This window comes from Lampetra fluviatilis, chromosome 1, assembly GCF_964198595.1.
Source record: "Lampetra fluviatilis chromosome 1, kcLamFluv1.1, whole genome shotgun sequence".
Taxonomy (NCBI): domain Eukaryota; kingdom Metazoa; phylum Chordata; class Hyperoartia; order Petromyzontiformes; family Petromyzontidae; genus Lampetra; species Lampetra fluviatilis.
In genome coordinates, this window is record NC_136275.1 from 38,966,996 (window position 1) to 38,980,094 (window position 13,099).

At 52.2% G+C, this 13,099-nt stretch overlaps 1 protein-coding gene across 1 annotated transcript; it reads left to right on the plus strand.

Annotated features, from left to right (window-relative positions):
- The first annotated feature begins 347 nt into the window (after positions 1 to 347).
- On the plus strand, positions 348 to 12,339 carry LOC144942087 (tektin-3-like). Its single transcript, XM_078868810.1, has 9 exons — positions 348 to 514; positions 1,456 to 1,580; positions 4,407 to 4,878; positions 6,588 to 6,671; positions 7,454 to 7,524; positions 8,132 to 8,275; positions 9,436 to 9,658; positions 10,055 to 10,209; positions 11,223 to 12,339. The coding sequence occupies exons 2-9, from the start codon at positions 1,468 to 1,470 to the stop codon at positions 11,437 to 11,439; spliced, it is 1,479 nt and encodes a 492-aa protein (XP_078724936.1). The 5' UTR covers positions 348 to 514; positions 1,456 to 1,467; the 3' UTR covers positions 11,440 to 12,339.
- The last annotated feature ends 760 nt before the right edge of the window (positions 12,340 to 13,099 follow it).

The following is a 13,099-nucleotide window of genomic DNA, read 5'->3' on the forward strand; positions in this document are numbered from 1 at the left end:
GACTGGCTCGGCACACCGCAGGAACCCCACGCACGCGCGCGCGTGAACCGACACGACCATTCACTCACACGTCCACACGACGTCCGGATATTTGAGGACCGCTCCATTGTCGCCACCCCAGGTGGGTAGGGCGGGAGGAACGTCGTCGCACAAAGGAGCCATCAGAGCCCCCCCCCCGCCACCACCCCGGCGAGTTGATGATGCAATGAATGAATGGATGGGGGGGCCTCATTTCTTCACCGCATATCATTACACACCACGCCAGCCAAGAGCGCCTGTGAATGCAGAACGCGTGACGTGCAGCAGAAATCGCACTGCACACACCCCCACCCACCTTCCCACGAGAAGTCATCCACACGGCACGGGGCGCTCATAGCAACAGTGACTCTGCCGTCCACAAACAGCACTCAGCTCCAGCACAAAAGTGCGCGGGTTTCGCGTGGTCGGAGTGGCTTCGGAGTGGCGCCTCTCGTGTCTGTCTCGACACCGGCGCGGGACCTCGGACTGTTACGAAGTAAGTGGCTTCGGAGTCAGACATAGAGCCCCTAGGGGACCCCCTCTGAGCCCTCTACACTTCTTTAACGTTACAAGATGTCATGCAACGTTGGCCATTCTTCGTATGCCTCTGCCATAAAGAAGGAAAATTGCCTAAAACGTCTCGTATTAAGTATATAATTCATTTAAGAGCAATGGTATTGATGAAAGTTGTAAGCGTATGTTATGTATGCTTGTGCACCACTGCCGAGGCAGTATCACAATGTGAAACATAAGAATAGGTGTTACCCTTTCTGGCAATAAAACAGGAGGTGCTAAGATGTTCAAACACCAAATAGAAACCTTATGCAAGAAATCAAGTTCGCATTAACCCCATGTACTTGTGGTGAACATGCAAACCAACACGCTCTGATAATATATGCATTGTCTTTGAAACGGATTGGCCTACACCAGAGACAGCGTTCTTTATGTCCTAATCTCATAAGTGTCAGACCAGAGAATACCAATTTTGTATTTTCCACAATAAATGGGTTTTTTGGGTTAGATCGCGTAAATATAAATGTGTTGTTAACCCGCCACCACCCGACACAGCCATTTCGTAAGGTTTGTCACGTAAGCAAAACGTGGCAATTAGTGACTACTTCAGCACACCGGTGTGTTGGAGAGCAAATCCACAACATTTACAATTTTGTATTATTTGGCTGCTACTATAGATTTCTACGCGATAAGCCACTTTGCTGAGCTATCATTCGTGGCCAGGTCGCTTCGGAAAAATATTTACAATTTGAGTAGCGTGAAGTTCCCGCTGGTCATTGCGAACAACCAGCCTCGTCGGTCGATTTTCCAGAATTGTGAAGAAGTTCTCCCGCATTGAGCAAGTACGATTGGGATTCGTGGCAGCGGCCGTTGTTAAAGTGTCAGCGTCTCCGCGCCTCCCTCGCCTCTCCCCCCGGGGCTTAGATTTGAGGTTCAATGGAGCTGCTTGGCGCAACGAACGCGGCCACGTACGTGCGGTCGCGAGCAGCCATGGGCCCCTTCTTGCCCTCCATCAGCACCATGCGGGCCAGCTACAGGCACCCAGCCGGGTCGGTCATCAGCACACACCCGTACTGCCACTCAACTACAACACTGCACACTTGCTGACCCACTCAACTACAACACTGCACACTTGCTGACCCACTCAACTACAACACTGCACACCTGCTGACCCACTCCACTACAACACTGCACACTTGCTGGCCCACTCAACTACAACACTGCCCACCTGCTGACCCACTCAACTACTACACTGCACACTTGCTGACCCACTCAACTACAACACTGCACACTTGCTGACCCACTCAACTACAACACTGCACACTCACTGACCCACTCAACTACAACACTGCACACCTGCTGGCCCACTCAACTACAACACTGCACACCTGCTGACCCACTCAACTACAACACTGCACACTTGCTGGCCCACTCAACTACAACACTGCACACCTGCTGGCCCACTCAACTACAACACTGCACACTTGCTGACCCACTCAACTACAACACTGCACACTTGCTGGCCCACTTAACTACAACACTGCACACTTGCTGCCTCACTCAACTACTACACTGCACACTTGCTGACCCACTCCACTACAACACTGCACACTTGCTGGCCCACTCAATTACAACACTGCACACTTGCTGACCCACTCAACTACTACACTGCACACCTGCTGGCCCACTCCACTACAACGCTGCACACTTGCTGACCCACTCAACTACAACACTGCACACTTGCTGGCCCACTCAACTACAACACTGCACACTTGCTGGCCCACTCCACTACAACACTGCACACTTGCTGACCCACTCAACTACTACACTGCACACTTTCTGGCCCACTCAACTACAGCACTGCACACTTGCTGGCCCACTCAACTACAACACTGCACACTTGCTGACCCACTCAACTACAACACTGCACACTTGCTGGCCCACTCAACTACAACACTGCACACGTGCTGGCCCACTCAACTACAACACTGCACACTTGCTGGCCCACTCCACTACAACACTGCACACTTGCTGACCCACTCAACAACAACACTGCACACTTGCTGACCCACTCAACTACAACACTGCACACTTGCTGACCCACTCAACTACAACACTGCACATCTACACTACTGCACACACGTATGCTACGACACAAGCATGCACGTTCACACTTCCCTACACACATGTGTATAGTTGGACATCTAATAATAGGAAATTAAATATCTGTATTCAGAAGAGATAGGCAAAATATCCATTAAGATGGGACATGAGAGGGAGATCATTCATATGAGATATTCGATAAATGTATTCATGATAAGAGAACATATATACATATTCAGAATTGGGAGGAGAGAGATGTATTCAGTAGATACGAAGTGGGAAATGTAGGAGAGTGATGTCGAGGCTTTATCTGGGACAGTTTAGGTGCAAGGGCTCATTTCCATTTGGGGATTTGGTGTCACGGGGCGGGTGGGGAGCGGTGGCGCAGTGGTTAGCGCACTGTGCTATGCACCCAGTCACCTGAGTTATATTCCCAGTGTCGACAACCATCGGTGGCGATGTCCGAAATAATCGACTTTAAGGTTCTTCTTCTCACGTTTAAGGCCTTGGATGGGTTGGCTTATAAATATCTCACTGATCTCTGCTCAAGTTGTATATTCCACTGCAAAAACTTAGATCTGCTAATTCTGGTCTAAACCCGTTATTCCCAAAGGCCGGACTGTGTGGTGTTCTGTGGGAGACAAACGGAGCCGTCTGCAGCCAGGCTCTGCGATTCTAGATTTGAAGATTTCGTGACTGCAAGGATTCATATTCGTAAAAAAATCAAAATTAATAAAAGTAAAATAAAAATATTTTATTTTATTTTACTTTTATTAATTTAAATTTTTTACCTACGTGACTTTACCGAAAAAACCTAAGAATAGGCTCTGCGATTGTTGAATTCCCTTCCCCCATCCCTTGGGGGATCTAGTTTGAGACGCTTTTTTTTACTCGTCCGAAAACTCACCCCCTCTTACAGCCTGCTTTCGCCATAACTTAATACGCCAGAGTGTAAAGCGCTTTGAGGTCTTGTGCAAATTGCGATGTAGAAGAACCGAGTCCATTATTTATATTACCTCCGAAACACCTCTACTTCTTGGTTCTTTCTGTAAAGTCACGTAGAAAGAACCAAGAAGATGAATCCCTGCAGTCACGAAAGCTTTAAATCGAAACACCTCTACTGTCCATCAACCCGCGCTGACGCACGTGTTCGGTCATAGTTTGGAGAGGAAGGCATTCATCCAGCAGTGGATTGGCCGTGGCCTTAAAATTTATTTTAAAATAAAATGTTTCTGCGTCACGGGGTCTTCTTATTTTTCTCGTCCTGCCACCGAACTCATACGTTATGCCATTCTCTTTTTGCGAACGGTGATACGATAACCACGGTTGGCTACGTACGCTGAGAAAGAGGTTCAAAATACCACGCACACAATGTCGCGCACGTGACCGCCGCATCTCACCGCGGTGGCGAGATGTTAACTACCTCGCCTGGTATACAGAAGGTCGTGGGTTCGATCCCGACCCTGACGCCTGCTGTATATTTGGAGTTTGCGGTGTTTCTCTCCCCGTGGTCGCGTGAGTTTTTCTCCGGGTCCACCGGATTTTCTCGCCACATTTATAAATGAACACCACGCGTTTAGACTATTTGGCTGCCGCTATAAATGTCCACGTGATTATGATAAGCCGCTTCGTTGAGCTATCATTTGCGGCCAGGTCGCTTCTGAAAAAGGAGCTGCATAGCTCAGTGGGCCCTTACCTGGTTATCATTTTTATACATATAGCTTCACGTCGGACGCGCGTTGTTTGAATCTTTTTTCTTTTCCTCCACGCAGCTACAACCCCTGCGTGCACTGGCGCCCAGCCAGCTCCTCCTTGGGCAACGGCGCGCGGGTCATGACCGCCCCGTCGCATCAGCACCTGCAGATGCAGCACCCGCGCATGCCGCCCCTGGCCTCCGCGGGGTCCCCCTCGGCGAGCCGCACGGCTCTGGTCCTGTCGGCTCGCTTCACGCCCCTCGAGTGGCAGCGAGCCAACCAGGGCCACTACTCGCGCTCCGAGGTGTCGCGCCACGACGCCGAGCGCCTGCGCCACGACACGGTTCGCCTGCTGCGCGACGCGGAGCAGGCGACGCGCCGCGTTCAGGCCGAGAGCAGCCGCGGGCTGGGCGAGCGCGTGGGCGACATCTCCTTCTGGAGGGCGGAGCTGAGCCACGAGATGCAGCGCAGCGTCGCCGAGATGAACGCGCTGGGCGACATGAAGAAGCGCGTGGAGCGCGCGCTCGCCGAGACCGAGGGGCCGATGCAGGTGCCGCCCCGCCTACATCGCGCCGCGGGGGGGGGCAGGGTGCAATGCACCCCCTCCCTCCTCCCTGCCCCCTCGCTCGCTCCACCACCGCCCACCTCTCGTGCCCGCTGCTTGGGACATCACAGAACCACTGACACCGCATGCCACCTGCGCACGCCCGCAGTACGACGCGCCCGGATGTCAGCACGGTCGGTTACGTACGGCGCGAAAGAAGTTCAACATCCATACAGCAACACCTGTGTACACCTGATTGCTAGTGGCGAATGGAAGTCACTTTCTCGAGCGTTTTTTTTTTTGGGGTGGGGGGGGGGCACTTCGAATCGATTGGGAGAGGGAATCAATTGAAATAGAATGATGGAGATATTTGGGCGCCCCGGGTTATCCGTCACAGTGAGATTCACGTGCCGGCATCTTCATTCGCCGAGCTGCACTTCCAGGCTCATTTGCGTCAGAACATCCCGAACTAAACAGACTCCTCCTTCCACTGCAACTGGTGGCCCCCACACTGCCAACACCTACCCACACCTACACGGCTACACCTGTTCACCCCCACACCGCCACACCTGCACACACCTACACAGAAATTAATACTTAAAGGCGAGAAGAACAATTGTGAAGGGTGAATTAATTGGGAGCCACGAGACATCTGGACCACCCTGTACATCGTGCACACCTCATTCCTTGCCCGGGACATCCCCACCCACACACAGGAGTGTGTCTCCAGAAGCACTCCCAACCCGCGTCTCCCCACCTGCCTCGCTTCACACGCTACCGCTGAGCCGACTCGCTGTTTATCCTCGCGTCCCCAGCCCGCGGGGTTCGTGCCCCGAGTCAGAGTGGAAGTGCGTTTCTCTGACTATCTGTGTGGGTGGGTGTGGGGGAGCGGTGGCGTAGCGGTTAGCGCGCTACGCTGCCCTCTGAACCCGGCGACCCGAGTTCGATTCCTGCTCACGGCCAACATCAGTGACGATTATCTGAACCGGTCGTGGGACTTCCCCTAGCTCGACTCGGCCTCAAATGAGTACCCGGTGCGGTGTGTAAACATCGCCACGTGCAGGCCTTCATAGATGCTACTCGCTAACATCACTTGCCCCAGCGGTCAGTTAAGGCTACACGGGGGATCTTCGTCTTTGACATTTGGTGTCGGGAGCTGTGCATATAACACACAACGAGCACACGTAACAATAAAACTCGCCTGCTAATCCACACACACAAAACCAAAGACAAATATCCACCGTATAACCTCTCACAGGCTGTTGAGGCAAGTGCTGTTAGCCGGCAAGGCACAAAAAAGGTGGGTGGCCAGCACCTAGGCCCGGCCGCATTTGTCTCCCCGGTGCTGATGTGAACACACCGCACCAGGTACTCCTTTAACGCCGAGTAGACCTAGGGGGAGTATGTATGTTGAACTTCTTTCGCACCGCACGTAGCCAGTCGTGCTAATTGGAGGTACGGTAGGAAGGACAACAAGCGAAACACAAAAAGCAGTTCACAAAAAATACAATCAGACATTCGGTCATCGAATGTTGGTCGTGAGTGGTATTCGAACTCGGGTCGTCGGGTTCGTACCGTAGTGCGCTAACCACCGCGCCACCGCTCGCCAACACACACACACATACATACCCACCAGAACATGTTAGCAGTCCAAATACGCTGCTGTGTGTGCACCTACGCCGTGTAGGGCTCACTCGTGGCTTTCTCCTCTCCAGGTGTGCAAGGAGTGCCTCTACCACCGGGAGAAGCGCATGGGCATGGACATGGTGCACGATGACGTGGAGAAACAGCTACTGCAGGTGCCCCCCACAACTCACTCACTCACTCACCCGCTGGTTCCATTCACCCATCGGATTCTGCCAGTATGAATAAAGATTCTGATTCTAAACTCACTCGCACGCCGATTTCACACTTCTTACTCACTCACCCTGCCCGTAGGTTTCATAGCTCACCTCACTTGCTCACCCACCCACCCACCCAATCACTCACTCATGTGTCCCATACTTCACTCACTCAATAATGGGTCCCATTAACTCACAAGACCCACAGCTTACTCATTCATTCATTGATAAGTCTCAACCTAAATTGACCCTCTCGTAGATTAGTGCTACCCACCTCAGCCTTAACCCTCTCCCGTTCCGATGACGAACGTGTACACCACCAGTCTTTCTTCCCATTCCGTTCCGATGACGTACACGAACGTAATCAAAACGGAATTATAAATAATAGGTCGTGCGGGAGGGCGTCTGGCAGAGTTTGGCACCAGCTATCGTAGAGTGCGGTCGTGTCGCGACAGTTCTCTGCGGTGAGTACAATGTCTTTAAAACAGTGGCGCTACGCATCTCTAATTAAAATTAACCCTGAGCCGCTTGTGCGTTCCAAGATTCAGCGTTGAACGGCACCCCACCCTGCAACTTGCAGACGTCTCGCAACGGGAAAGGGTTTTAAGGTATCACTCCTTTCAGACTAAACCCTGACTTTCATACACTGCAGCTTCCACACGATCTTCTCTTGCACATAAGCTGTAAGAGCGTCGTCTGTGGTGATCAGCGTGCATCCCTGCCCTGCGTGTGCATGTCAGGAGGTGGACGTGGTGCGGAGGTCCCAAGAGCAATTGAGAAATAAGCTGAACAAAATCAACGCTCAGCTCGTGTAAGTCCACCTCTCGTGACGGCGCGTGCACGGCTGTGTCTAATGGCACCACTCGTTTTCATGTCCGTGGCTCCTGACCACCGCATTGCCATCAGATTTGTTTTCGAAGCGACCAGCACGGTAAGAACCAGCCGGGTGGCTCAGCGGTAGAGCGAACGGCTCGCAAATGGAAGGTCGCGAGTTCAAATCTTGGTTTGGGGGGGGGGTGGGTTAACGGTTTGACTCAACCCATCATCCCTACAGGCTTGATCAAATTAGCACCAATTTATGGAGAAGTCAACAGCGGATGTCCTATTGATAGACTCGCACCACGATATATATATATATGAATGTGGAATGTCCACCACTGGCTGAGGGCTGCGAACAGGCGATGTGCTCCGGTGCCTCGTTGCTCGTTGGAGCGAGGAAATCGCTTCGCCCAGACTTTTGAAAGCAGCGAGAAGCAGGCCCTGGTGCCTAAAAACGCTCCCCGCACGGCTTCCTCCGCTGCATTTCCACCCCCCCCCCCCGTCGCCGGATTTTCGCACCTCCGACGAACGCGGTTGAGCTACGTACGGTGCGAAGGAGGTTCAACAGACATGCGCGCGCACGCACGTTGTGACGTCAGCGCGAGCAGGGCGGCATACCACGAGCTGGAACGCGACGCCAGCGACAAGCACAACGCCCTGCGCATCGACGAGAAGTGCCAGCACCTGGGAAACTCCTCCGAGGGCATCAGCTTCTTCCGAGGCGTGGAGCAACTGGACCCCGCGTAAGCCCGAGCGGCGCCACGATGGGGGGAGGAGGAGGTGGGGGGGGGGGGCGCAGAATAGGGGGTGGGGGGCTACGGCACCGCCGACTTTGGTAGAGAAACCACCCAGAGGTTCAGAATCAGAACATTCATACTGCAGGAGGAATACGATGAGCTGTAAAGTTATTTTTCACAGATGTCCAGTAGGAACGTTGCAACGGTTCGTGCAGGCCCAGGATCGAAAGCCCCCGCGGGATCCCCTTGCTCCATGAGCAAAACCAGGCCCGCTGTGGGCACTCCTTGGTGCGTGAGGTCTGGGGCAAATTCCCCCCTTTGCCCCCTTTCCCCCTCGCCACCCTGTTCCTTTGGTAGACTGATGGGCGCCAGGCATACACTTTAACCCAGCCGCTGCACATCGCAGCCTACAGAGGTGGCTGGGTTGGCTCCGAGTGGCACCGCTGGGATCCTGGCTTGGAATGCAGTCGACCGCCTGCGTTTCATTTGGCACCTCGAGTTGTAGTCGGTTGATGTAGGTATGCGACTTGTGCAGCACTGACCACAGACAAGAACAATCCACGTCAAATTTGGTTCTGCACTCGGAAAAATTCCTGCTAGCTTTATACTACATTTATAGAGCACCTTCACTCAAGGAGCTGGAAATTGTTTTAAAAACGGTGACAGAATGGTGCGAAAGAAGTTCAACATACAAAGATAAAGATCCCCCGTATAGCCTTAACAGACTGTAGGGGCAAGTGCTGTTAGCGAGCATCTATGAAGGCCAGAACGGTACACGAGGGGGTGGGTGGCCAGCACCACGCCCGACCGCCTTTGTCTCCCGAGTGGCTATGTTTGCACACCGCACCAGGTACTCATTTAAGGCTGAGTCGACCTCGGGGAGGCCCAGGACCGGTTTAGATAATCGTCACTGGTGTTAGCCGTGAGCGGGAATCGAACCCGGGTCGCCAGGTTCATAACGCAGCGCGCTAACCGCTACACCACCGCTCCCCTTTACACGTACATACATACATTCAATTGCCAGTGCTCCCCATGCTCGTCTGTGACCTTTCCGCCCGTGACCTCGTCACGGGCCGCAGCGGCGAGCGCTTCCGTAGACGACGCCGGCGGTGGTGGCGGCGGAGCGGGGAATTTGTCGTTCCTCCGTGCCCCCCCCCTCTCCCAAGGATCTCCGTGCCCGAGTCCTGGGCCAAGTTCACGGAGGACAACATCGTGCGGTCGCAGTGCGAGCGCGCGGCCTCCTCCAAGCTGCGCGAGGACGTGGAGGCCACGCTGGAGGTGGCCTCGACCAACATGTGGCAGCAGTTCAACTCCGTCAACGTGGCCTTCACCAACCGTGTCTCTGAGACGGCCGAGACCAAAAACAAGCTGCAGACACACCTGGCGAAGGTGAGCACAGCCGTGTCGGGTGGTGGAAGGTTACGACACATTTATAAATAACGCGATCTGACCCAAAAATCTATATTATGAATAATATTGGTCGCGAAAGCCTACGTGTTAAATTGATTTGGATGTATGTTGAACTTCTTTCGCACTGTATGTAGCTAGCTGCGATCTTCCTTCCAATATTACGAAGTCACTGGAGCTAAGCACGTATTAATCTAGTTTGAAAACTCATTTATTTATAATTGTTTGTTTGTGTTTAGGTTGTTGTCCTTCCCCCCGGCACCCCACGGTTGGCTACGTACGGTGCGAAAGAAGTTCAACAAATACGCACGAACACACACTGCACCCATACAGAGCGGCGTTCCTGTAAACACAGATCTGTGCGTTTGTCATCAACAGACCATGCAAGAGATCTTCCAGACGGAGGTGCTGATTGAGAACATCAAGAGAGCCATCCAGGAGAAGCAGGCGCCCCTGAAGGTGGCTCAGACGCGTTTGGAGGAGCGCATCCGAAGGCCCAACGTGGAACTGTGTCGCGATGCCCCACAAGTCAAGTGAGATTCACACTGGCCCTATAGGGGAGTCACACTGACCCTATAGGGGAATTACACTAGACCTACAAGGGAGTCGCACTGACCCTATCGGGGAGCCACACTGACCCTATAGGAGAGCCACACTGACCCTACAAGGGAGTCGCACTGACCCTATAGGAGAATCACACTGACCCTACAAGGGAGCTACACTGACCCTATAGGAGAGTCACACTGGCCCTATAGGAGAGCCACACTGACCCTATGGGGGAGCCACACTGACCCTATAGGAGAGCCACACTGACCCTATAGGAGAGCCACACCGACCCTATAGAGAAGCCACACTGACCCTACAGGTCAAGGTACCCTTCCCTCCTCCGTGACTTGAACACGCCGCATGGAGGCCGCCCTGGTTCGGAAATCTTCCTCGAAGGTTTGCTCCTAAAGCCCACGGAGCGTGGTTTATGGCGACGCACTTTTGCTCACGTCTCAAATCCCAACGGGGGTGCGTGCGTAGTGTTTTTGTAACAAGACAAGGCCAAATGGACGGTGCATGTAATGCCAGGTTGTCACGTGATACGCATACGAAGCATGGTGGCAGCCCTGTTGGTGAGGCATCACACCCGTGCGTGCTGTTGCTTCTAACTGCTAGTTAAGAGAATCCATCAACCCTCCTTGCGGAGACCAGAAGCCAACAAGCTCTAGGCGCCACGGTGGCTAGATGTTAACTACCTCGCCTGGTATACAGGAGGGTCGTGAGTTCGATCCCGGCCCCGACGCCTGCTGCTGTATATTTGGAGTTTGTGTGTCTCTCTCATCATCATCACGGTGGCTAGTTGATGTTAACTACCTCGCCTGGTATACAGGAGGGTCGTGAGTTCGATCCCGGCCCCGACGCCTGCTGTATATTATGACAGCAGGCGTCGGGGTCTGGCGGCACATTTCCCTGACAGTGTCTTGTCACGTCGGCTGTGGTGTGGCCGGCGTCGAGTAGCGAAATGCGGTCAGCGAGCGGCCGCTGCCTCTGCTTTGCTCAGGCTGATGGGCGAGGTGCACGAGCTGCAGGACACCATCGGCGCGCTCAAGCGGCGCAAGGCGGAGGCCGAGTCTGCGTTGCAGGTCCTCGCCTCCACGCGCGCAGCGCTGGAGCACGACCTCGGGGTCAAGGCCAACTCGCTCTTCATCGACCGCGACAAGTGCATGGGCATGCGCCGCAACTTCCCCAGCACTCCCCGCCTCATCGGCTACGTATAGCGGCGTCTCGTGGCGACACACACTCGTCCACGCACACGCAGCAGAGCGCGCGACGCAGCTTTACAACACTAACTATTTCAGCGGTGGGGCTGACAATTTTTTTTTACCCTTTTCACCCCGTCCCGATTTTCAAAGCGGACCGTACCGCTTTGAAAAAAATTTTGGCTGAACAAATATAGATAAACATATTAGCCACATTTCGATTTAAAGCTTTCGTGACTGCAGGGATTCATCTTCTTGGTTCTTTCGGTAAAGTCACGTGGAAGGGAAATAATAAAATAATAAAAATATAAAACAATAAACATTCAGACGCTGTCTTTCCGACAGCCCTGTTCTTCACCTGAGGACGGCTGCTTGCGTTGTGGCCGAAACGTCGTGAGAATTGTATTTTATTATGTTTTATTTTTATTATTTTATTATTTCCCTTCTACGTGACTTTACCGAAAGAACCAAGAAGATATTAGCCGCAGTTTTTTGCGCTTTGCAGTACAAGGGTTTAAAAATCGGCAGCCTAACCGTTTAAATCAGTAAGCTTGACAAATTGTGCACCGCAGAGATTTCGCCGCACCACGTGGCTTCACAACACCACGCAATAAAACATCAGCCACAACACAGGGCCACTGCTATCACGCGACGTGGCATTCTAGTCCCTCAAGGAAAGCAAGGACTTTCAATTATTAACTATTATTCCTTGAATACTGATCCATCACACACACACACACTGACCCATCACACAGACACTGACGCATCGCACGAACACTGACCCATCACATGAACGCTGATCCATTACTCATGTGAACGCTGACCCATGGACACTGACTGATTGCATAAACATTGACCTTACTTGCCAGCCAACCCTACGAATTTAAGCGATCGGGGTGCCAATTTCAAAACCCTTTAAACCGCATTACCGATTTCAAATAACCTTACATCGGTATTTCGGTAAAAGGATTTAAAAGTCGGCAGGAACCTGATTCATCTTCTTGGTTCTTTCGGTAAAGTCACGTAGAATGGAAATAATAAAAAAAATACAGATAAAACATAATACATTTAATTGTTTAATATTTATTTTTATTATTTTATTATTTCCATTCTACGTAAGTCACGTAGAATGGAAATAATAAAATAATAAAAAATACAAATTATAAAAAAATTTATTTTATTATTTCATTATTTCCATTCTACGTAACTTTACCGAAAGAACCAAGAAGATGAATCCCTGCAGTCACGAAAGCTTTAAATCGAAAAGGAACCTGAGTGTTTGGTCAAAAGTGCGCATTGCATGGACACAAGAAACCAGGTAAAATGCAGCGCAACCCCGTTACAAATTACCTTGAAGTGGCAGCGACGCGCAGCCGGGTGAGCATCTGTTATGGACAATGATCGCAGCTCATCCGTCATCAGTGTCGCAGCGTGGCCGCATTATCCCCCTTCCCGTGAGTCTTTACACGAGTTTAAGGAATCGATTTTGGCAGGGCAGTTGTTGTCATCCAGCCACACCGTGCGCCCCGTGACCCTGAAGAGTAGCTTCTGAGCGATGACTTTGGTAAGCCTCCACGTTTCAGCAAGAAGCAGAAAGCAAAGATAGATGTATTTTCTCCCCACACAATGCCCGCACACTAGCGCAGCAGAACGTGTTTTAAAGGTGAAAAAAATATTG

Excerpts from the sequence above, each read along its gene's own strand:
- LOC144942087 (XM_078868810.1), top strand. The coding sequence starts at position 1,468 with ATGGAGCTGCTTGGCGCAACGAACGCGGCCACGTACGTGCGGTCGCGA. Across the intron at positions 1,581-4,406 it reads AGCTACAGGCACCCAGCCGG|CTACAACCCCTGCGTGCACT; the intron begins GTCGGTCATCAG and ends TCCTCCACGCAG. Across the intron at positions 8,276-9,435 it reads GTGGAGCAACTGGACCCCGC|GATCTCCGTGCCCGAGTCCT; the intron begins GTAAGCCCGAGC and ends CCCTCTCCCAAG.